This window comes from Malaclemys terrapin, chromosome 8 (genome assembly GCF_027887155.1).
Source record: "Malaclemys terrapin pileata isolate rMalTer1 chromosome 8, rMalTer1.hap1, whole genome shotgun sequence".
NCBI classification, from domain to species: domain Eukaryota; kingdom Metazoa; phylum Chordata; order Testudines; family Emydidae; genus Malaclemys; species Malaclemys terrapin.
The window spans coordinates 97,770,739-97,796,115 of NC_071512.1; the positions used below are offsets into that span (position 1 = coordinate 97,770,739).

General features: G+C 46.3%; 2 protein-coding genes across 9 annotated transcripts in view; one reads left to right on the plus strand and one right to left on the minus strand.

The window, feature by feature from the left end:
* Positions 1-269: 269 nt before the first annotated feature.
* FAM151A (family with sequence similarity 151 member A) overlaps positions 270-25,377 on the plus strand; it is a 39,726-nt gene continuing 14,618 nt past the window's right edge. Inside the window, exons 1-8 of one of the 4 annotated variants that reach the window (XM_054037485.1) lie at positions 270-350; positions 12,680-12,826; positions 14,644-14,796; positions 15,116-15,275; positions 17,104-17,328; positions 18,221-18,360; positions 19,896-20,039; positions 21,398-22,778. In XM_054037485.1, coding sequence (XP_053893460.1) covers positions 14,652-14,796; positions 15,116-15,275; positions 17,104-17,328; positions 18,221-18,360; positions 19,896-20,039; positions 21,398-22,065 — 1,482 coding nt within the window. In that variant the 5' untranslated portion in view covers positions 270-350; positions 12,680-12,826; positions 14,644-14,651 and the 3' untranslated portion in view covers positions 22,066-22,778. Of the gene's footprint in view, positions 351-9,346; positions 9,691-12,679; positions 12,827-12,890; positions 12,969-14,643; positions 14,797-15,115; positions 15,276-17,103; positions 17,329-18,220; positions 18,361-19,895; positions 20,040-21,397; positions 22,779-25,377 lie in introns of those variants that run through there. The other 3 variants (XM_054037484.1, XM_054037483.1, XM_054037486.1) reach the window with 3 other exon arrangements.
* The window catches only part of ACOT11 (acyl-CoA thioesterase 11), a 74,327-nt gene continuing 72,475 nt past the window's right edge, over positions 23,526-25,377 (minus strand). For all 5 annotated transcript variants that reach the window (XM_054037488.1, XM_054037489.1, XM_054037490.1 and 2 more), the window contains one exon: positions 23,526-24,466. In XM_054037488.1, the coding sequence (XP_053893463.1) occupies positions 24,311-24,466 (156 nt within the window). In that variant the 3' untranslated portion in view covers positions 23,526-24,310. The remainder of the gene's footprint in view (positions 24,467-25,377) is intronic.

Below are 25,377 nucleotides of genomic sequence, written 5' to 3' on the forward strand. Positions count from 1 at the left end.
ATGTGAACGGACTGCTTGAATTCATTACCAAAAGTTACTCACATGCCTAAGTGTTTGCAGAATAGGAGCTAGAAATTTCTGTCTCAGTGCCAACCAATGGTGGCCAGTATGAGGCTCACGGGTGGAATGTCATGTCTCTTTAAAAATAGATGATGATTTACATGATGTGCTATGTGTTCCCATCTGCATGAATGTGATTCAGATTATTCTCCGGCTTCTATTCTATGTGCAAAATAGCCACTCCCCTGTTTAAGTGATCCCTTTACAAGCGATCACACATTTTTCCAGCTAACATGCTCCCCTGGTGAAGTGAAGTGAATGGTTTGTATGTGTGTGGAGAGAATATGCAGGTAAGTGGCAATGGAAATAGCGCTAAAAATAAAAATAAATAAATTAATGGAGATATCCCATCTCCTAGAACTGGAAGGGACCTTGAAAGGTCATCAAGGCCAGCCCCCTGCCTTCAGTAGCAGGACCAAGTACTGCTTTTGCCCCAGATCCCTAAGTGGCCCCCTCAAGGATTGAACTCACAACCCTGGGTTTAGAAGGCTAATGCTCAAACCACGGAGCTATCCCTCCCCCCAAGTAGTATTATGTTGATCATTTAATCTTAAAGCGAGGTGGATGTTGCTATTGTGGGCTATATGTCTGTCACCTGGAGGCTGGATCACTGCAATGCACTCTGCATGGAGGATTACAGCTTAAATCTAGCCACAACGTAAGCTGATGCAGAGTATGGCAGCCTGCTTGTTAAGCAGTACCGCCTGGTAGCAGTATATGCAACCTGTGTTCTGGGTCTGCACTCGTAGCATATTGGCTTCTAGACGGAGTTTTGGCCTAAGTTCCTAAACAGCTTGGGACCTGCCCACCTAAGAGACTGCCTCTTCCCAGACCATATTGCCACTGCTGAGATTGGCAAAGGATCTGCCACTAGCCACGCTTTGGAAGGACCTGCTAGCAGAGCATTTGCCATAGGGCCCATTTCCTTTGGGCTACGCTGCCTCCCCAGGCCTCAAATAGCCTGATTCTGCTGATCTGCGCATGTTGCATAGCCCATGCGCTTGGATGGGCATCACAGGAGGGTGGCCTTTCTGTCTAGTGGCAAAGTACCTTGGGGGCTTTTTAAAGGGGGTATGCATCACATGACTGGTACTCAAATGCTGCGTGGTAAGGTTGGAGGAAGAAATGCTATCACTTTGGTGAACTTTTATTGTCGTAACCAGGGCCAGCTCTAGAATTTTTGCCGCCCCAAGCAAAATCAATTTTGGCCGCTCCCCCCACATTTTTTTCTTACCCCACCCTCCAGCCCCGCCTCAACTCCGCCCCTTCCCCAAATCCCCAGCTCTCAAGCCTGGGAGGGAAGGTGAGCAGTGGTGCGCGAATCAGCTGTTTCGCGCGCCGTGGCCGCTCGGGATCTCCCCCTCCCTCCCAGGTTTGAGAGCCTGGGAGGGAGGGCGAGCAGCAGCTTGCGAATCAGCTGTTTTGCGCACCATGGTGCGCGAGCGGTGGCAGCAGCGGAGGTGAGCTAGGGCAGCCGGGGCACATTTTTAGGGGCGGCAGTGGCAGCATTCTGGCGCCGGCCATGCCGCCCCTAAAATGTGCCGCCCCAAACACCAGCTTGTTTTGCTGGTGCCTAAAGCCAGCCCTGTCTGTTGCCTACAATCTTGTGTCTTAATGTATGTGAAGGATGCCCACAGCCTTGGCTGGGAGCCCTTTGGTGTAGGGTTTCAATAAGCCTGAAATCTAATTAAATACTACAACTAAGCTACTGGTGAATGCTGGTCGGAGTTAAAAGTTGCAGTCTGTGTGTGTAGTGCTGGGGATGTCCTCGGGAAGGAGTGCATCATCTCTGTAGTGCCAGGGGACGTGCATGAGGAGGATTGCATTGCGTCTGTAGCGCCGGGGACGTGCATGAGGTGGATTGCATTGCGTCTGTAGCGCCGGGGACGTGTGCGGGGAGGAGGGCACTGCGTCTGTAGTGCCGGGGACGTGTATGGGGAGAAGGGCACTGTGTCTGTAGTGCCAGGGACGTGCACAAGGAGAAGGGCACTGTGTCTGTAGTGCCAGGGACGTGCACAAGGAGAAGGGCACTGTGTCTGTAGTGCAGGGACATGCACAAGGAGAAGGGCACTGTCTGTAGTGCAGGGACATGCACAAGGAGAAGGGCACTGTGTCTGTAGTGCCGGGGACGTGCGCGGGGAGGATGGCACTGCGTCTGTAGTGCAGGGACGTGCGTGGGGAGGATGGCACTGGGTCTGTAGTGCAGGGATGTGTGCTGGGAGGATGGCACTGGGTCTGTAGTGCAGGGATGTGTGCTGGGAGGATGGCACTGGGTCTGTAGTGCAGGGATGTGCACAAGGAAAAGGGCACTGGGTCTGTAGTGCCGGGGACGTGCGCGGGGAGGATGGCACTGGGTCTGTAGTGCTGAGGACGTGTGTGTGGAAGAGGGCACTGCGTCTGTAGTGCCAGGAACGTGCACAAGGAGAAGGTCACTGCGTTTGCAGCACCAGGGACGTGCTCGCAGAAGACTGCACCACATCTGCAATGCCAGGGTAGGGTTGCCAAGTGGCTGGTTTTCAACCGAAACGGCCAGTCAAAAAGGGACCCTGGCAGCTCTGTGCCCCAAGAGAAGAGACCCCCCCTCCATGGGCCCCCATGGGGACCACAACAGAGTCCTGCCCTGTTGACTTCCCCAGCAGCAGGAGGGAAGGGGAAGGGGAGGCAATCCCCCACCCCAGTCACCCTGGCGACCCTCCTCTCTCAACCAGTGGGAGAAGTGGAGACAAAAGCAGTCCGCAGCAGCCAGTCAGAATAAAAGCACCCTCTGCCCCTGTGCAAGCCCCAGGTGCTCAGGAGGGAGGCTATGCCTAGCCCCGGTTTCCCTGCGCCTGGCTGAGGCCAGCCAGGGAGTGGAGGGGAGAGGAGGTCTCCCTACAGCCTGTCAGCACAGCACTACCAGGCCCAAGAACTAGCCTATCTGTGACATGAGCCTGCAGAAAGGGGGGGACAATTCGCTCCTCCCGCCCCCAGCCTGCCAGCAACAGGAGACAGCCCAGCTCTCCTGCCCCAACCTGCAGCCTGCTTGCCTTGCAGTCAGCCCACACCGGATCCAATATTAGAGACCCAGATACCCGACCTGACTACAACTGAACCTGGAGGTTCCAAGCTTTAAAGAATCGTTCCAGGAGGGAGCAGGCAGTTAGTCCCTCTCCAGCAATCCCCAGGGAGGACCTGCTTGCCTGCATCAGTCTCCTGCCTACTCAGCCGGAAAAGGACCCTGAGTGAGTCCCTTGTGTTATAGTCACATAGATAGGTAGGGTTTAATTCTCACCATTAGTGCACATTGCATATACAGAAGGGATTTCATTTACCTGGATTCTCAAGCTGGGGACCATGATAGCCCATGTCTACAGAGCTGAGACTGTCAGTGGACTCTTTCATTGTCCTGAGACTAATCCAACAGCCTGAACTTTGGAAACTCCCTGTGACCAAGGTCCAGAAAGAGTGCCTGAGACAGGAGTTGGCCCAGAAAGCAGACATATTCTAGCAACACAACTGGGATATTGGCTCAAACACTGAATCTGGATGAGTGATAAGCCCTTCTGGGAGAGATCCCGGTTATTTGCACTTGTAAATGTCTAGGACATGAGAAAGCATCTGTTGGAGCTCAAAGCTGCTGGACTAATCCAGAAGCCCATTTGCATCTCCCATTGTGGTAGCCTATAAGAAGAACCATGACATCGGCATGTGTGTGGACAACTGTACCCTGAGTAGAGAAACAATACCCGATCAGTACATTTTGCCATGGGTGGAAGATGTCTTGAATTGCCTTACCAGAAGCAAGTGGTTTTCGGTCCTTGATCTGAGAAGTGGATATTGCCAAATCCCTAGGGCTCCTGAAGGTTGTGAGAAGACAGCTTTTATTTGTCCATTGGGTTTTTACAAGTTTAGAAGGAAGCCCCAGGGTATATTTGGAGTCCCAGCAATTTTCCAGAGATTAAAGAAGAAGACAGAGACATGAACTTGCTGGAGGTGTTGATTTACCTGGATGACCTTATTGTTTTCAGGAAGACTTTCAAGGAACATGAGCATCTTCTTAAGTGCTTGATCATGTCAGCACCTGTGGATTCAAGCTGTCCTTAGACAGGTGCCAGTTTTGCCAATCAAGTGTGAAATACGTTGGGCACATTGACTCACAAGGAGCAGTAGCAGACCCAGATAAGATAGAAGCTTTCAAGACCTGGCTACGACCAAGAAATCTGAAAGAGCTCCAGAGTTTCCTAGGATTCTGTGGGTATTACAGATGTTTTGTGAAGGGATATTCAATCATTGCCCATCCACGGAATGCCCTGAATCAATGAATGCCCTGACTCTTTGTATCAAAACAATAGGAGCCCTTGTAAGCCAGAAGTGCCTTACCATAAGGTGTCTGAACTTTTTGGAGACAGGTGGACTGCAGCCTATGAACATGTGTCTGACGAAGTGGGTATTCACCCACGAAAGCTTATGCTCCAATATGTCTGTTAGTCTATAAGGTGCCACAGGACTCTTTGTCGCTTTTTACAGATCCAGACTAACATTGCTACCCCTCTGATACTTGAGCCTATGAATGTGCTTTCCATACTTTGACAGTTTGGCGAAGGTCCGTTCTTGCCTTTGCAGATCCCAACAAGACCTACTTGCTATATATAGATTCCAGCATAGACAGTTGGTTTGCAATCCTATATCAAGAGCACCCAAATGGATATCAACCTGTGGCCTATGCCAGCCAAAGTCAGACTGCCTCAGAAAAACTACCCAGTGCATAAGTTAGAGTTCCTTGCACAGACATAGACCATCGTGGAAGAGTTCCATGATTTCCTCAAAGGTGCAAAGTTTGTAGTCAGGACTGATATCAGTCCCCTGACTTGCATCCTGACATCTGCAAAACATGACGGAGCTGGACACCAGTGGTTAGCCGATCTAGCCACATATCACTCTGGAAAGACTAATATTGACAGCGATGTCTTGTCTCAATGACCACATGATCACTATCCTCCAGATGATGAATGGATAAAGATAGCCACCCCTATAGTGAGAGCAATGTGTAAAATTGCCAAGGCAAAACCCAACCTAACTATTGCTAATCTGGAGAGATGTTTTGGGAGTGTCACCTAAAGCCTTTCCCAAAGTCTTTCCCTCTTGGTGAGCTTAGATTTGACATCACTGCCTCAGTTGAATTGTGAGGAGTTGAAGAAAATTTGGTTAACTGACTCCTGCATCAGAGACATAGTCCTGGTCAAGCTACAAGGGAAGCTGTGACCATGGGTGAAGAGCAAACACCTCAACACCTTGTTAATGCTCAGGGAATGGGATAAGCTGATCAGTCAGGGAGGGTTGCTATATAGAATTATTTGTGACCCCTTGGGGCATCCTCGGCGACAGCTGGTACTTCCTGAAATGTAGTGCTGAAGTCACTTCATGATGATGGAGGCCACTTGGGAATAGATAGAACTATAGACCTTTTGAGAACCAGATTCTACTGGCCACATATTGCACGGGACGTTGAACAATACTGCAAAAGCTATTCTCTGCATTGCCAGGGAGGCATCGCCCAAACACTCAGCCGTTAGTTCACAGCTGAGTTAGTTCACAGTAAAGGGCTCATGGATCTGGTCTGTGTGGACTTTTTATCTTTTGAACCAGAGCAACACCACCAATCTATTGGTCATCACTGAACACTTCACTCAGTACGCACAAGTTTTCCTCACCAAGGACCAACGTGGCAAAGGTACTCTGGAAACAGTATTTCCATACATTCTGGCCAAGGCAGAGACTTCAAGAGTAGTTTAATAAAGGAAATTGCTGCAGTTGGCAGGGGTTAAGAAGTCCCACTCCATGCCATATCTTCTGCAGGGTGACCCTCAGCAGGAGAGATGCAATAGAACATTGCTAAATACGTTGGGAATGCTTGATCCTGCTCAAAAGTCCCATCGGAGTCATCACTTAAGCCATCTTGTGCATGCTTACAACTTCTCCAAGAATGAGTCTACCAGATTCTCACCCTACTACCTAAAGCTTGGTAGGGAAACTCGTCTGCCTGTGGACATGTGCTTTGGATTATCTCTAGATGGCGCCAGTCAAGAATTCTATGTGCAGTATGTAATACAGTTTAAAGAACAACTGAGTACGGCCTACAAGTTACTAAGGAATGCTGCAGAGAAAGGGAACTCCAGTAATAAGTACAGCTACGACAGACAAGTAATTGAACAGGATTTGCTACCTGAAGACCATGGACTCATACAAAAATCTCAGTATCCCTGGAGAGCACAATTTCAGCAGCGATTGGAGGCCTGACCCGTACGTCATAGTTCAGGCGCTACCAGACATTCCAGTGTGCTGCTTGAAGTGAGAAAGTGGATCAAGAAACATAAAAGTTTTGCACAGAAACCAGCTGCTGACAATAGGACAGTTAGTTAGTTCATTTTCTTGAAGCACCCACAGTGAAACCCCCTGTGATTCACCCTGTGACTAGAAATCAGGAACCCAAGTTATCTGAAGGAAGTAATCGCGCTCCTCTAAAGGGAGAGTGCAAGTCAGCCTCAGATGATGAGAGACAGTGTGTTTATCCATCGCCGATGCATTTTGACACCACTGTATTTGACAGGCACCCTTCTTCTGCTGCAGAGAAAGCAGTCACAGCACCCGTTCCTGGAGCACAGCCCCACCAGGAAAGCACGGTAGAAGTACATAGAGCACAAGAAAGTGAGATTACAGACGCTAGCACAGTTCCTCACGTCACACAACCACCTGACTTTACCCCTGAAGTCGTGAAGACTACAGCGGACACAGAAGAAGGATTTTCAGAGGAAGCAAAGCCTCAGAGACTGATAAAGCCAGTGTGCAGACTCACCTACAATTCCTCCGCTGTGCCCGATGATTTTCTGTTGAGTGTGGTGCAAAGATTCATATCAGCTCTGGCTAATTTTGTCAGGTGCTGCCTCATGAGTTCTCTGTGAAGGTTCGTACTATATAAAGTAGAAGATAAACGTTATGATGTGGTTCAGCAGGAATTATGTGTAACCAGATAGCACTATTTAGATAAGTGACTTGCAGACCTTGCAGATTTGGACATTGGACACTTTGGACTTTTGAACAGGTAGAGTCTAAATCTTGATGGGGGCATCAAGATTGCAGGAGGGAAAGGATGTAGCCCCCCCCCAACCCTCTTAGTGAGGGGGCTGTGCCCCAAGAGAAGAGACTCACCTTTCGGGCCTCCCTGGGGTCCCTGACAGAGTCCTACAGTGCTGATTTCCCAGGCAGCAGGAAGGAAGAGGAGGGGGGATGCAACCCCCCCGCCACCCTGGCGACCCTCCTCCCTCGACTGCACTTCCAGGCCCAGCAACTGGCCTATCTGTAACCTCAGCCTACAGAAAAGCCTCAGGAGAAGACAATCTCCTTCCCCTAGCCTGCCGCAACAGTTCCAGTTCTCCTGCCGCCATCTGCAGCCTGCCAGCCCACATCAGAGCTGGGATTTGGGCTCCAGAGACCTAACTACAACTGAACCCAGGCGTTCAAAGCTTTAAAGAACCATTCCAGGAGGGAACGGGTCCCTCTCCAGCAATCCCCAGGGAGGATCTGCTTGTCTGCATGAGTCTCCTGCCTGCCCAGCCAGAAAAGGACCTTGAGTGAGTCCCCTGTGTTATAGTTAGATAGCTAGGTAGGGTTTAATGTCGCACCATTATGCACATTGCATGTGCAAAAGGGCTTTCAGCTACCCGGAGCGGCAAGCCCTGCATTGCCAGTTCTCAGTGTAATGAAGTGTGTTTCTAACACCGTCTCCTTGCAGGCCTGCAACATGTCTCTATGTGCAACACCCGGGTATCTGAGACATGGGAACCGAGGGTGGGGAGACTCTATTGTTTAGGAACATTGGGGAAAAGTGTGATCACCTGACCTCGGCTGCTTGCCGGCGTAGCCTTTAGTAATTAAAAAGCATTATTAAATCTCTTTAAGCATTTTAATCATTTAATATTTTTATTGTCTAGTTCTCTTTAATCAAATCCTCACATAAAGTTTATAGTTATTGTTTTTAAATTTGTTTGCTTGGGTGAGTTTGAATTATTTGTGAGTTCATGCGGGGTAGCCACTGCCTTAGTGTGATTAACCCCTTGTCTCACTGGGGGCACCACCAACTAGCTTTAGTCTTCAGCACACTAAGCAGACGAAGCATCGGACACCTACCAGCAGCAGCATGAAACTAGCCCAGGCAACAGAAACTTGGGGACTGTCCAAAGTCCCCATCTGTGCGCACATCATACAGGCACTAAGCCAGTGCCGAATGGGGGATTACATTTGTAGTGGTGGGTTAGTTACACAGAGGTTTGCAACTGTCAGGCTGGTGTCGGTCTTTGGTTTTAAATAAAGAATGAGGTTCTCACAGAGGGATTAACTAGCCCATTGCACGCAGGGTGTAGGGTAGGTTCCTAGTTACACTGTTAAATATAACTGGCTAGTTCTTCACACAGTGAAAATAGACCCAGCTCCAATTGACTTCAGTGGAGTTACATGGGCCAACATCAATGCACTGTGGACCCCATCCTGCCCTGAGAGGAAAACCCAAATCTGATGGACTTCAGTGAGGTTTTCACAGATGCACCTGAGGTCGAAATTGACATTGCTGTGTGCAGTGTGGTGAGATAAGGTTCCTGTAGCCGCCCATTTGCAGTTCCTGATTTCTGTAACCAGGGCCGGCTCCAGGGTTTTGTCCGCCCCAAGCAGCCAAACAAACAAACAAACAAAAAAAGCCATGATCGCGATGGCAATTCAGCGGGAGGTCCTTCGCTCCAAGCCGGAGTGAGGGACTGTCCGCTGAATTGCCGCCGCAGAGCTCGACGTGCCGCCCCTCTCCGGAGTGGCCACCCCAAGCACCTGCTTGGCAAGCTGGTGCCTGGAGCCGGCCCTGACTGTAACCTTAAGCTAAGCTGTTCAGGTTACTGTATTGACTGGCTGCATTTGTCTCAGTGCCGTCAGGCAGGGATCCCAGCCGCATGGCTTTGTACTTGTTCTTTGCAAACCCGCAGGCGCGCTATTCTCAGCCTGCACTGGCCACGTCCTAGCATTCTCCCAGTGTAACCTTAGCTGAGCACTTGTCTGGTGCTGGCTTGGGAAACCGAAGGCATGACATTAACAGAACAGCTCCCAGAGGGAGGGAGCGAGGGACTGGAACTTGGCCCTTACAATCCAGCCATGCCCACATGACAGCTGAAGGAAGGAGGGGCTGACGCCTACATCGAGGCACTTCCATAAAGGCCTCCCTGTGGTACAGTCCCCACAGGCAGTGTTGGGCTGGTAGAGCTGTTAGAAAGAAGCTGTCCAAGAATCAGGCCGCTGTATGTATCAGCTCCTGCCTTTGGAGCGTGTTTGAGCTATAGGCACTGTCAGCCTTCGGCAAGAGTTTAATCATTATAAACTTCCCCAGCCTCAGCCAGCCCTCGTGCGCTCAGCTTTCTTTTGAAGGTAGCTGGAGTTCCAGAACGTAGCTGCCCAAGAGTGGGTGCACTCAGAGGACTGTCATGGTTTCCAGTCAGAGGAGTTGTCCTGCCATAGGAGCGACAGAGGCAGCAGTGATTGGTGTCTGCGCTGTTGCGGTGATTTCTACCTGCATCGCACTGGCTGTGAGTCTGACTGTTAACAGGAATCCCCCCCAAGGTACCAAGTTGCTTCTTGACCTTAGATTCTGGTTGATTGGCTCCAGAGGGTGCATTTGGGGAAAGCGGCTAAATTATTTGCACGGGAAAAAGCAGCAGAAACAAGATGGGAGCCAGCTGTGCTAAAAGGAGAGTGTGTGTGTGTGTCGGGGCGAGAGAAAGTGAAGACACTGAGGTGTGATAGATGGAATGATGATTGTGTGGTGGCTTTGTGGATCAGGAAGAAGCTCTCACACCATTCATGGTGGAGGAATAGGCTTCATTCATTAAAAATAAATGGCGTACCTGGAGTCTGTCTGCAGAAAGGATATGTATGGAGAGCTTCCCCAGAAGTGACACTTCAGAGAGAATATAAATGCCATCCCAAGCCTCTGTCAGGTGCGATAGCTGTCCTTTCAAACTGCATTAAGGTAAACTTAATATACAGTTTGTCAGCCTGGAGAGGGGATTTATATTTTGTTTGTCTGCCTGTAACGGTCTGTTACTGACATAATATTTAGAACTGGGGGACTACACAGAGCAAGGAGTTTTTTAATTAGGTTTTTAACCACTGCCCTAGCAGGGATCAGTGTCTACATTGTTATGCATATGGAGATCAAAAATGGGTATTGCATGTATCCCAGGGGGCTCTTCACTGCATTGTCATCTTACCAGCACCATTCATGTGAGTTTCTACTGAGACTCTCCTCGTTCTTACTGCAGGTGCAAACACAATGAGTCACAGGACAGTTACAGTCACTCCTGGCACTAACTCCATTGTGTCACAGCCAAAAAGTCAACAGGTGTTAACCCTTTCCCCACCCCCGCTCTGCGGTAGCTTTCCCTTGAAATCAGCAAAATGAGAGAGGAAACTTGCTGTGCTACAGAAGATGTCCTACGTTTGGGAGCAGTCAGGCAGTTCTCCTATTACTTCCCTTCGGGTCCCACTCTTCAAAAACCCAGCTATTGCTTGGGTTAGTTTCACATTTGTTTCCCAAAATTAATTGCAATTAATTGCACTTTTAAACAAGAATAGAATACCATTTATCTAAAAGATTTTTGGAGGTTTTCTATATTTTCAAATATATTGATTTCAATCACAACACCGAATACAAAGTGTACAGTGCTCACTTGATATTTATTTTTGATTACAAATATTTGCACCGTAAAAAAAGAAACAATATGTTTCAATTCACCTAATAGCACTACAGTAGTGCTAGTGTACTGTCAGCGTGCAGGATCGAACCGGGGAATCGCTGGAGCTAAATGCATGAGCCTCTACCGCATGAGCTAAAAAAAACAACTGGCTGTTGAGCAGACTCTCTCTCTTCCCCCCCCCCCTCCGCCCCGCCCTTGATGCCACTAGATGGGACAGCAGGTGTGTGGTTACACTATCTCTTTATCATGAAAGTTGAACTTACAGATCACTGCAATAAAAATTAAATGATGTAGGCTCTAAAGCTTGACAAGTCCACTCAGTCCTACTTCTTGTTCAGCCAATCACTCGAAAACAAGTTTGTGTACATTTGCAGGAGATAATGCTGCCCGCTTCTTGTTTACGATGTCACCTGAAAGTGAGAAGAGGCGTTCACATGGCACTGTTGTAGCCCGCATCACAAGCTATTTATGTGACAGATGTGCTAAAGATTCGTTTAAATTAAATTAATGGAGATAGGCTATCTCCGGAAGGGATCTTGAAAGGTCATTGAGTCCAGCCCCCTGCCTTCACTAGCAGGACCAAGTACTGATTTTGCCCCAGATCCTTAAGTGGCCCCCTCAAGGATTGAACTCACAACCCTGGGTTTAGCAGGCCAATGCTCAAACCACTGAGCTAGTCCTCTCTCCCTTCATGTTTCAACCACCACTCCAGACAACATGCATCCATGCTGATGGCGGGTTCTGCTTGATAACAAGCGAAAGCAGTGTGGAGCAACGTATGTTCATTTTCATCATCTGAGTCAGATGCCACCAGTAGAAGGTTGATTTTCTTTTTTGGTGGTTTGGGTTTTGTAGTTTCCGCATCTGAGTATTGCTCTTTTTAAGACTTCTGAAAGCATGCTCCACACCTCCTCCCTCTCAGATTTTGGAAGGCACTTCAGATTCTTAAACCTTGCGCCAAGTGCTGTAGCTATCCTTAGAAATCTCACACTGGTACCGTCTTTGTGTTTTGTCAAATCTGCTGTGAAAGTGTCCTTAAAATGAACAATATGTGCTGGGTCATCACCTAAGACTGCTACTGAAATATATGGCAGAATGCAGGTAAAACAGAGCAGGAGACGTATAGTTCTCCCCCTGAGAGTTCAGTCACAAATTTTATTAACACTTTTTTTTTTTAAACGAGCATCATCAGCATGGAAGCATGTCCTCTGGAAGAGTGGCCGAAGTACAAAGGGGCATAAGAATATTTAGCATATCTGGCATGTAAATACCTTGCAATGCTGGCTACAAAAGTGCCATATGAATGCCTGTTCTTATTTACAATGGCACCTGGGAGTGAGAAGTGGGCAGCATTATCTCCTGTAAATGTAAACAAATTTGTTTGTCTTAGCGATTGGCTGAACAAGAAGTAAGACTGATGGTCTTGCAGGCTCTAAAATTTTACATTGTTTTGATTTTGAGTGCAGTTATGTGACAAAAAAACAAAATCTACATTTGTAAATTGCACTTTCTCAATAAAGAGATTGCATTATGGTACTTGTAGGAGGTGAAGTGAAAAATACTATTTCTTTTATTTTTACAGTGCAAATATTTGTAATAAAAATAATATAAAGTGAGCACTGTACACTTTGTATTGTGTTGTAATTGAAATCAATATAATTGAAAATGTAGAAAAACATCCAAAAATAAACATCAAGTGGTATTCTAGTGTTTAACAGGGGGATTAAAACTACGATTAATCACGATTAATTTTTGTAATTGCGATTAATTTTTTTTAGTTAAGCACATGAGTTAACTGCGATTAATCAGCAGCCCTAAAAATTACTTATTACAAATCTTCCTTGGTATTTCAGACACTGCACCCAAACCAGCCTTTGAAACAGATGGAGACCTGTTCGAATACCTGCTAAATCTGGGGAGCATTGACAGGAAGGATGGATTGCTGGTCACCTGGTATCATTCTGCAAACAAAAAGAGCGAGCTGGCAGCTGCCTTGAAGAGTAAAATATATTTTTTCCATCTGTAATAACCTGTGTAGCTAGGAAAGCTAAGATAACCAGGGGAGTCGGTTCTCACACTTCAGGGTGTAATCAAATCACCTACAGGAGGCAGAAAGGAATTTTCCCCCCCCTTTCTCACCAGGTACAACACTGAACAATTGATTTAGTGGGGAGTTTTCCTTCCTTTGAAGCATGGCCAAAGGCAGGATGCCGGCTACATGTATCAGTGGTCTTGCCAACTCTGGCAAATCTTATTCCCCATCCTTTATGTTTCTAATTACATGATATTGGAAAGCCATAGGGTCAAACCCTGGTTCCATTGATGTCAATGGCAAAACTCCCAGTTGACTTCAGTGGGGCCAGAATTTCACTCAGGAGAGTTAGCTGCCAGCACACAATGTAGGGAGCTCAGGCAAACACTCAGCGTACTAGATTTTGGCATGATTTGATCAAAATAGTGGCAACTGAGCATATGTAGAGTTTCTGTAGTGATTCATTTATCAATTTATCTGATTGGGGCAAAAAAGATACGTCCTACCCAGAAGACAATGCTGAGGGGGTTATCCGACATTTAAGATAAAACGAAATGGTTTGAAACTGGGCTTTGTACTAGCAAAAAGTAGAATAACTTTAGGAAGAGAAGAGGTCTGCTCAAGTTTAATGTTCAGATGAGAACATCGTTCTACACTCTGAATCAAGCGGCAGAAATCCCGGATACGTTGAAAGGCGGGCTCACCTGAAGTGATAAACAAGGCTTGCTTATAGCTTCATGAGATAAAGCTATTCTGTAAAAGTTGACTGTTTTGTGCCACAGTCACCTGAAGCAGTTTTATCTTGTGGTGATAACGTACAAGAGGAAAGTACAGAAAGCTCCATGGTGATGCAAGACAGTACAAAAAAAAAAAAAAAAAAAAAAAAGCAGCTTTTTCTGACCTTATGAGATAAACCTCTAATCTGCGATGTATCTGCTAACTCAGGGTCATCATGGCACATTTGGAATCATTCCAGAAAGAAAAACTGGAACTTTCCAGTCTGGTATCACTCACCTGGAATGGCCAGGGACTAGTTACAGCTGGAAGAGAGGAATCTCAGTAATAGCTCTACCCAGGAATCGATGGGTAGCACCAGGCTTAGAAAAAAACCCTATTTGGGGCCTGATCTGAAACCCAGTTAAATTAGAATCATAGACTATCAGGGTTGGAAGGGAGCTCAGGAGCTCATCTAGTCCAACCCCCTGCTCAAAGCAGGGCCAATCCCCAGCTAAATTCGAAAGTAGTTTTTCACCCCAGATGGGATTAATAGAAAGACTCCCATTGACCTTAAGGGGCAGTGGATCAGGCCTTTTGTTATCACCTGTCTAATCATTTAATGGACTCTAGGGGCTCATCCTTTCTCTGGCCATATTTATGATCAGAGCAGGAACTATTAGCCTGGAGCTGTTGGTGAAGCTGCTGGCTGCCTTGTAGGTGACCATCCCGCTTAAAGAAAGACATTGCAGCTCCTTGGTCTAGCACAGGCAGGAAACATCACCTGTGTGTCTGTGAGAGACACAGGGCTTGAGCCTCCAAGAGCTAAGCACCATGGCCCCTATTCAGCAAAGCACTTAAGCACATGCTTAACTTTAAGCACCTGAGTAATTCATCAACTTCAGTATGACCATGCACACGCTTAAATCTTTGATGGGTAATGAACAGAGTGCGCAGCCCCTAGGGAGCTGCCTGCCTATGTTGTGAAGACCCTGACAAAGTGTGGAGGGTGTAATTTACGTACACAGACTCCAGTCAAGGATTCAGACTGTGAATTCACTGTGCATACAGGTGATGCTATGGTCCTGGAAGCAGATGTCAACATAGAAGGACATAACACTCGTAATGAGACCGACAAGCCCATCATGGCCCATCCCCCCACTATTTACAGTGACAACTCTTTTCAGGAATGGCTGGATGTCGTCCTTAACTCATCTAGCAAAGGTAATCTAAAGTGCTATACCTTTAAACAAGCTGATGTAACCCTTTGCCTGAGTGGTCTATGAACATATGGAATTCAGAAGCATGCTCTTCACACCCCATTTGGCAGGGAATGATGGGGCAGTGGTAGGGACGAGCAGTAGGCAATGTTAAAGATATCGTCATTAATTATTTGTAGGACCATAGTGCCAAGGAGCCCTAGTCCTGGACCCACGGTGCTGGGTGCTGTACAAACAGGCCTCCTATTTTCATTTGTGCATAATTGACCAGCTGCTACTATTCAATACTCATGGAATTTCTCAACGGATTCTTTCTCGGACAGGTATCAAGCTGGATTTCAAAAGCATCAAGGCAGTTGACCCATCTCTGGATATTTTACTAAAGAAATCCTCAGAAATGAAGCTCAATAGACCTCTGTGGTTAAACGCAGATATTCTAATGGGTCCCAATGTCCCCATAAACACGGCAGTTAATGCAAGTTTGTGAGTAAAACACATTTTTCTTAAATCACTTTCAGGGCTTATTTTGCGCTTTTCAGTTACTTATATCCCAGCATGGACTGATCACGTCCATAGCTTTGGAACAAAATAGTCTGTTATATACTAGCAACAATCCTCGACCGCAGTAAGAACTCTGTGAGCCCAAGAAGTGCCAAGAATAGAGTTCAGCTAAAGAGCTGACACAGGTGGGCAAAAAAAGTTTATATAGGTAAAAAACAAGAAGAAAACCAACCATTTAAGATCCCAGGTCACTGAGTGCCTGATCTAGTGGCTATTCATGTGAGTGGGAGGCTTTCAATAGGCTTTGGATCAAGCCCCTGGAGAACATAGGTTCCAGAAATCACTCCTTCCTCCAGTTGCCTGCTGGAGCCTTGAGTTTACTAATCCTTGGTTACCCTGTAACAGCCAGTAACCCTGGCAGCCAGGGCCACTCAAAAATTTTCCATTGAAACGGTTTTTAGCAGAAATTTATGTTTTTAAACCTAAAACAATTTTCTTGGCAAAAAGTCTCAGCTTTCCATAGAGAATTTTGACTTTTCATTTAAAAAAAAAAAAAAAAAAAAAAAATGAACCCTTGGGGGGGAAAAAAAAAAAAAAAAAAAAACACAAATTCTGATCTGGGGACATCGCCATGATACCTCCTGGGAGTGGTCATTCTCCTCTATGGGCTGGGCTCTCTTGCTGGACTGTTTCTCCCAGGACCATTTTATAACCAGCTGTGCACCTGAAACTGAGCAGATCTTGGCAGGTAAGTAAAGGAGAAACTGATTTTTGAACTCTGTTGGTTTAAAGTGATCTGTTCAAATTTCTCAATGCACATACTGTTATTAATAGGAGCTCTTAGACTGTATTTAAAAAATTAAAAGCTACACCTTTAAGCCCACAAAAAAGCCAGGAGTTACAGAGTTAACACTGAAAATCTGGGGTTTCCATCCCAAATTTAGCTCAGACTCTTTTGGAAGAAGCAAAAACCACCAGAAGGTGAGTTAAAGTAGGAGCAACAGAATGGACTTTTAACCTCAGCTCTGAACTTTTTCCTCTATTAAGGAAAAAAATATCCTGTACAGTTTAATAGGAATCAAACCAATGGGGTCCTACAGAAATTACTCTAAAAACCTACAGAGTTTCTATTTTCTATACAATTGTTAAATCAACCTCTGGCATTTTAACCCAGGATTTTAATACCCCAGTCTTTCTTTTTTTTAAATTAGCTGGAATGGCTAGCCCAGCCCAAAGTCCAAACTTTCGGAGGTTCACCAACACCTACGCTCTACATTTTTGTACAGTTTTTCCAAATTACTAAGTCTTTTACTGCATCGCTCACAATACATGGGAATCACAGCATGGGCTGGGGTAAAGTTCACCTTTTTATTCAGAATTCTGTCACCAGACAGGTATTTTCACTCAGCACCATTTGCAGTCTTATGTGAATCAATATAGAGACCAGTTCTGCTTCATATGAGGAGCAAGCCAAGGATCTAATGGGTTAGCGTCGAGCTACAGTAAAATCTACCTGTCCACAGCAAAATTTCCCAGTCAATATGCATCACTGTGATGAGTTTCTACCATGTTCTGCCCAGACTCTCATCTGTTTCCCAAGGGGGGCGGAGGGGAGGGAGTCCCTGCTGTTGGAGCTGTTCGGAAAGTGGTCTATAAAAAGTAGCGTGTGTAGGACAGTATATATAAAAAGAGTGCCATCTAGTGGCATCTGGTGCGTTCTTATGTTTGTAGGTTTAATAAAGTTGTTGTTTACTGGCTTCTTGTTTGCACCTCTTAACAGTAACTGTTGCTGTGTACATGGTTCCTTTAGATTCCTCTCACTCATCCAGGAGAAGTACCCAAACTGCACTCTCTCTCTGGGGTGGACGACCCTCTACTCATTTCTGTTCCCCAACAAAACCTACACTCAGAAAATGATTCAAAAGATGCACAGCATCGTGGGGACGCTGCCCCAAAGAGTCACCTTCCCTGTCAGGGCCGTCATGGTGAGATTGGCTTGGCCTCATTTCAGCTGGCTGCTGGCTCAGTCCGACAGGTAAGGAGTGAATAGCACACGTTCATCTTTAGTCCTTCGAGCAGGATTAACTAAACCACTTAAAATGGTGGTTCTCAACATTTCCAGCTGACCTTTCAGGAGTCTGATTTGGCTTGAGTACTCTTGGTATCGCCTCACTCAAAAACTACTTGCAAACAAAATCAGGACTAAAAATACAAAAGTGGCACAGCCACACGAGTACTGAAAAATTGCCGACTTCCTCCTTTTTACCATAGAATTATAAAATACATCCATTGGCACGTAAGTATTGTACTTCCATTTCCCGGTGATGCTTGAGCCTACTTGTCACTGGTGAGCCTGGTCTGAAGGCCAAGCCCTGCCGTCCGGAGATGTAACGGGGGGGGTCTCTATGGCGTGGGTCCCCAGGCAATTGCTCTGCTTGCCACCTCCTAATGCCACCCCTGCAGCTGCGACCCCCCTAAACCTGTCCCATGACCACTCTGGGGGCTGCAAGCCCCAGGTCGAGAAACACTGATCTAGAGGAGTTGAGTACCCCCTAGAAGATGTACCCCTGGTTGAGAACCGCTGACTTAAAGAACCCTACCAGCCACCAGCACCTTGCCTACACTGTAGCTCCAAGGGGTCAGGCCTCTAAGTACAAATTATTCCCATGTTGCAGAAACCTTTCTATAGTCAGACACTTGCAAACGAATAACCCTCCTACAGTGTCTCTCATTAAAAGGGAGCTGCTTAGGACGCTGGACAGTATTGTCTTTCCAGATCATCACTTATTTTCAGAACTAAACCCTTCCCTTTGAAAGGGACCAAACTAGCGCTGGCTAATTAGACCACTGTATCTCCAACTACTGAAAAGCCAGCCAGAGAGCCTGTGAGAACCCCAGGCCAGCTCAACGCTCTCTCTTCTCCACAGGTATAGCCTGACTCTGTGGCAGGGGAAGACGGATCCGATCAGAGTGGAAGATCTCCTGTTCATCCGGGACAATAGCCGTCCTGAACAAATCTATTATGACATTTATGATCCTGTTCTGGCTCAGTTCAAGGAAGCAGCGTGTATGTTTGTATTACAGTAGTGCCCATTGTGCTAGGTGCTGTACATACACATAGGAGGAGAGAGTCCCCACTCCAAAAAAGCTTATCTAAATAGACAAGACAAAGAGAAGAAACCGAGGCTTAGAGAGGTGAAGTGACTTGTGTAAGGTGACAGCAGCTCAGTGGCAGAGCTGGGAAAAGAAGTCAGGGCTCCTGACGCCCATTCCCTTGCCTGTCCCCTACACCACACTGCCTCCTAACGCTTCACCACCCATGGTGGTGAGACCCGCTAAGTGCGCCTTGGCCAGCAGCTAACTTGAACCCACTTCAAAGAACAATCATGAAAGACAGAGAAAATGTCCTGGCTCTATTTTGATGTGCCCTTGTGCAGCGAAGGTGCTAAATCCTGTAAATAGGCACATGCTCTGGGCACTGTAAAGAATTTTGTTTGTTTTAAAGAAAGGGATTGTGCTCTTTTTTTGATACACAGGAGGCCTGAAAGATTGTTTAAAAGGTTTCTTCTGCTAGTTGTTTTACCTTGAAGATATCATAAGTCTGGTTTCCAGTTAGTGTGGCCGGAAGACTTGTTGGGGCCATAAAGGATGGCTGACTGATGGCACACTCTGACTGAAGAGGCACAGGTGTTGAAGCTAGAACAAAGGCATCCTTTCTCCCACGCCTCCATTACCCAGTAGAGTTAAGGAGGTGTTAACCAAAACCAATTCCCAGAGTTTGAAACAGTCTGGGCTAAAAAAGGGTCTTCCTCCTTCAATAGCTCCTAAGCTAGTCCTTTGTGAGTCATAATTTCATTAGATCTCTGGGTTCTTCCAAGGTAGAGCAGACCTACATTTCTAAAGTCATAAAATTAAGTAGAAAAGAATTAAAAAATAAATTCAAGGTTTCCATTACACATCAAAGAAACAAACAAGGAATCATTAGAGAGACAAGAATTCATTTTCTCCCCTGCCTTTTGCAGGTTAGTCATCCTGTAGAGTCAGGAAGTATTGCTCCCAAGTTCTGCTCTCGGGTCGCTCTATACAACACATGGGATTGGCAGAATTTGAGGCGGACCCTTTCAGTTTGGGAGCAGTGATTCTCTCTACCGCCTCCCGAACTAGTAGGCACCTTTTTCCTCAGAAGTGTTGCTTCCCCTCTGGTACAAGAAGGATAAACAGATGTACTCCACTTAGTCAAGATGGGGTTTTATTGGCTCTATTCCAGAGACCCGATTTAGTTTAACGATCGTGTGTACTATTTAAGACTACTAGCTAAATTGCTGCTTATTGGGGACACATTCAAGCTAGGTCAAGGGACTAAGCAGTGTTTAACTATATGTGACATTCTAGGCTGTGATCTAGTTTGAGCAGGGTCAGATGAGAAAGGGATCTACACTACAGTCTCAACTGTTACCATAGTTGGTACAGCTGTAATGATGGCAAGTTATGGCTCCTACATCGTATGCCTACTGTCGCCATAGCCCTAAAGACAAAAACCCACACAGTACCCTGAAAGGGAATGATTTTACTCAGCATTTTTCCCCCCTCTCAACCCAACAGTGAACTCAACAAGAAAGAGATTCTACTATCCTGGAAGCAATTTGCTAGATTACTTTCACCCAGCAGACTCCGATGAACTACAGATAGAGTGGTATGGGATGGATCACTATGAGAACAGGCTGGAAACACTGTCAATTCTTAAAGGTGAGTAACACGTCTTTCCCCATGTACCGATCTAACAACTGGAGGGGTTTTCATAAGTTGTCACAGACTTGGCAGGTCCTAAGAGTTGTAGCTCATGCTATAGTTCTCAGACTAGGGTCAGTAAGTCCCAGTGAACATTTCTGTTTGCCTGTAAACCCAATTTACAGACAGAGCAGTGAGGCAGGTTAGGTAATTGAGAGCTTGGGAATGGATAAGAGGAGTAGTCTATGCACCTCCTAGAACAAAGCCTGCAGAACGTGTTGCAAAAAACACCACAATAACGAGAATAATGCAAGGAGAGAGGGTGAAACATGGGGATATAAATAGGATTAAACGGAGCAAAAGCATATTTAAACTGACTATCAGGAGAAAAGTACCAACACTAAGATCTATGAATAGGGCCCTACCAAATTCACAGTCATAGGATTTTAAAAATCATAAATTTCATGATTTCAGCTATTTAAATCTGAAATTTCATGGAGTTGTAATTGTAGGGATCCTGACCCAAAAAGGAGTTGTGGAGGGGGGAGGGGGCATTGTAGGGGGGATTGCAGTTATTGTAGGGGGGATTGCAGTACTGCTACTGTTACTGCTGCAGGCGGTGGCGCTGCCTTCAGAGCTGGGCAGCTGGAGAGCGGTGGCTGCTGGCCGGGAGCCCAGCGCTGAAGGCAGAGCTGCCGCCAGCAGCAGCGCAAAAGTAAGAATGGCCTGGTATGGCATTGCCACCCTTCCTTCTGCGCTGCTGCTGGCGGGGCACTGCCTTGAGAGCTGGGCACCTGGCCAACAGCAGCTGCTCTCTGGCCGCCCAGCTCCAAAAGCAACGCTCAAATAAGGGTGGCAATACTGCAACTCCCCTGCAACTCCCTTTTGGGTCAGAACCCCCCATTTAAGAAACGCTGGTCTAGGTTAGGTCAGAAGCAGGATTAAGATTATCTAATGCTACTGGTCAAAAGGCGGAAGATTACCTCTTACCCTACCGTGGATCTCACAATGCTACCAGATATGAATCAATTATTCCCCCCAAAATAACTAATTATCTGTAGAGGATACACTGGGAACTGGAGGATGATGCATAGAAAAGTGAAAGCGCTTGTTATCTGCAGTTAAGAATACACTTTGAATCAATTACACAGACAATCAGTGTATCTATCATTTTGTTGTATATTAATTAAATATCATATAGTCCAATGAAAATTAGCTGTTGAATTGTTTCTAGCCAAACACATATAATGGAGACATAGTTCATTTCCTCCCTTTAAATCTTCGTGCTAATTACACATAACAAATACACTGATACATTAAAGGGGTCACTGAGGCTCAGGCTGTTATGAACCATCTCCCTTTGCTTTGTTCTCCAGATAAGAGGGGCATGATTGCCCTGGACATTGCATTACAGAATAGCACCATTGGAAATCTCATTCCCGTTGCACTGTCTCCATCAGCAGGCCTCCCCCTGGAACAGTGTCTGGTTACAGTATCCAGAGATCTCAATCCTTGGGGTATATACCTGAACATAACAGAACCCGGAGCACTTCGCCCTACACTGGAGCTCCTTAGTAAGCTATATGCCCAGAATCTCTTATGGAACCCCATCTGGATAAGCATGGCGCTCTCCTTTGGAAGCTTTGAGACACCAGGATACATGCAAGGTGAAGAATTCTTAACAGCCATCAACAGCATTTTCCCATATGTTACTATAGCCCCTGGCTGGCCCAGGGAAGTGATAACTGCTGGTTACACTGACCCATTGATAGACGATATGCTCACACTCTGTAAGGATCTCTGGCAACAAGTGTCGTTTCAGCTGGAGGCTGTGCCGCTGAGTAGATCATGGCTGGCGACTACAAAGCTGTTGGAGATTTCACCCAGCTACACCATCACTGTGCAACACAGTCACTCAGAGGGTAGCTACTGTGATGGCTTCCCAGGACTCCGGTCTATCCGAACACACACACAGAAGGGGGTCTATTATAAGATACCGAGACAATGCAGAAATGCTTTGATGGCGGATGTCTTAACTTCTTAGAACTTCCTTGAGAGCCTGGTAAGTGACCCAAGTTTTTCCAGGGCCCATTGTTAGGCAAACTTCTGAGTGATCAGCCTTGACAAGCATTACTCTGGCAACCACAGTCGTGGTAGGGTTGTCACTGACTCCTGCACATGGGGGACGGGCGTGAGAACTATTCTTTGAGTAGAGTTTAATTTATTTGGTTGTACTTTTTGCTTTGAACAGGTCTCCCAAACAGATCCCCTACCCCCGTTGTTTTTGGTTTGTAGCGTCAGCCTGCTCAGTGGTTCACATACTGGCGGGGCAGAAGGGACGGTCTTCTCTCTTTAAGCATGGTTGGTTTGTGGTTAAGGCAGTGCACTTGGACTCAGGCGATCTGGGTTTAAATCCTGGCTCTGCTACCACACACAGTGACCCTGAACAAATCTGATGGGGCTAGATTATCAAAAGAAGCTCATACCCCCACACCTCCCATTGGGATGCTTCTGACTAGACTTTTGGGATCTCAGCACCCAGCATACCGAGCCCTTTTGAAAAAAATCAGTCCTTAATATCTGTGCCTCAGTTTTCCCATCTGTAAAATGAAGATAGTATTTCCTCTCTCCTACCTTTTGTGCATTTTAGCAGATTGTAAGCTCTTGGGGGCAAGGATTGTCTTGCTGCAGGTAGGTATAACCTCTAGGAGCTGCTGTCAGACAAATAATTGTTTTAAATAAATGTCATTTCATCTGCTTGAGCTGGAGGCCTGTTTTGCTGGACACAGTTTGGTTGTGGAGTTTTAGCTACGGCTCGTTGTTGCTAAGGTGGAACTCTCCACATAGCCCAGTTTCTCCCCCTTTCTCCTTGGAGGGACATTTTCTTTACAGTAGTTTGCTTCAGGTTACCCCCAGCACATACTCTAGCTCCTCAGCATCCAGTTTGCTCCCATCCCAGTTTCACAGGTTTGTGATCAACCTCAATTTGTGATCAACCTCAACTACAAAGAAATGAAGTGTGGGGAGGGGCATATTTCTTCTTCCCAGCTAGGGTCTGCCAGGACCTTTCAGAAAAGCATATGTATCAAGAGTGCGGGCACAGTGTATTTTTGGATGTGCTTTAATTGTCACTTCTCCATACACACCTATGGCCATGGTCAGCAGCAAGACGTCTTGAGCCTGCCTGAAGAGATCTAGAACTCAGCCACGAATCCCGGAGACACCTGGCTGGGATGACTAATATTTTAATCAGATACCTGAGTTGCACAGTTGAACATCATAGAATAAAGGCCCACAAAGCAGGAAGACTGGAAATCCGTCCCCTTAGTTGTGCTTTAGTTACCAACAAAGGGGGGGAAATTCTTCAGACAGCAATTTAAAAATTCTTAAACAAGATGAATCAATTTCCCACAGAAAACAGTTCAATTTCCCTTACTCTTGGGCTGATCAAGAAAAATACTCAGCTAACTAAAGAAAACCAGGCGAGAAGAACTACTGAGGTCATAAGGTGAACGGGCTTCTTTATTACCACTCCCATTCTTTGTATGGTGTGTGAAAGACAGAACATGAAATTGCAGCACATCAATGAGGTATCCTGCATCATAATGCCTAGTGTGTCAAACACAACAGTACTGTGTTACAGGAGACAAGCCTGGCCTTCTCCCCCCCCAAATCCTGTCCTGATTTACTTCAGTGGATTAAAGATGGACAATTCCTCCATTGAATTACAAGAACTGGTGAAAAAAAATAATCCATTTAGTAACCGTTACTCTTATACAAAGGTTCAAGCGCGGGTGATGCTGTCAGAAAGTCAATTCCTGAACATGAGGTTACAAGATTGAACAAAAATAAAAAGGCTAGTGCTTTTTAGCAGATTGCATGCTGCTCTAGCACTAGACCTTAGAGTGATCTGACTGGCTTCGCAATGAAACACTGGCCATGTGGGGACCACCTAGACCTCTCTCCCCATCCCACCCCAGGCCAAATTTTGCCCTCAGATAAACCATAATAGAAGCCCCTCCAGTTGCGACAGAGTTTGGCCCTAATAAGCCCTCTCCCTGATTAGGCAGACTGGCTCCAGCCATTACATTTCTCATCATCATCAAGCACACTAGAGAGAAGAGCTGATTCTAGTCACGCTACAATGGATGGATTTCAAGTCATTGTGCTCCTAGCAATGCCACTAACATTATCTAAGTAATTACTCTCCATGTGCTCTCACCTACACAGACCAATCGCTTCAATATGTACAAAATATTCACACAGCACTATGCAAAAAGGGCCAACAGTTACAGATTCTGAAGTCCGACTGTGATCTCATCTTTGTTCTTCTGCAGGAATCTCTCACAGGCTTTGAAGGTAACATAGAAGTCCGAGGACAGTCCTGCAATGTTAGTCGTGACGTAAGCTAGGTATCCTGGAGCTGCCTGGTTGTAATAGGACACCTGAAATCCACAACACATTCATTAAGACAGCTAAGAGGACATCCACAGGCTGAAACCTACAGGAGTCATTTTCTAATATGTACAGCAGCAGCAGCGGTACTGGCTTCCTCTCCCCGTGGTTCAGCACGGGTCTCCCCAGTGGCTCTGAATAGCTCAGAGGTTTTGGGATCAGTTCTCCTGATCCAGTGGCTGTGAACCCCCACACAGTGGGGTGCCGGAGGGCAGTAGCCACTATCCCAGCCCATAACTTGGAATAGCAGCTGTGTAAAGGTTCCTCCCCGGCTTGGGGGCAATGAATACCCAGCTCCTCACTTAGTTCCCACCACAAATTCCTCTGGCTTTGTGTGGACAAGGGTGAATTCCCACCTAAGTGCTGAAAGCAAAGCCAGCACGCGAGGGGCTTGGAAAATTTGGGTTGGACACAGATATGGTGGCCCTGACTGTTCTTAAAGCATGGAAAGGGGATGTTTTGAAAAGGTTTTTAGAATTTGAAAGACCTTTCAGTCCAGACTACAATAGTTTAAATGCATTTCAACTATTAGCAAAAAGAAGAACAGGAGTACTTGTGGCACCTTAGAGACTAACAAATTTATTAGAGCATAAGCTTTCGTGGACTACAGCCCACTTCTTCGGATGCTTCAACTATTAGGTCTCCATTACTTGAACGGTCCATAGTATTAAACATTTCCTCTTGTCAAAGTGACTTGAGTTCACACTCAGACCACACTACTGCATCCACTCGGCAGGGGACAGCCTGGGACATGCAGCCCTTTGGCAAGGGAGGGTTATTGGGACAGGGCTGGGAGTCAGAAAACCTGGGTTCCATTTTCAATTCAATGCTCCCTTGGGCAAGTCATGGAATCATGCCATGCCTCAGTTTCCCCACCTGTAAAATGGGGATAGCATAACTT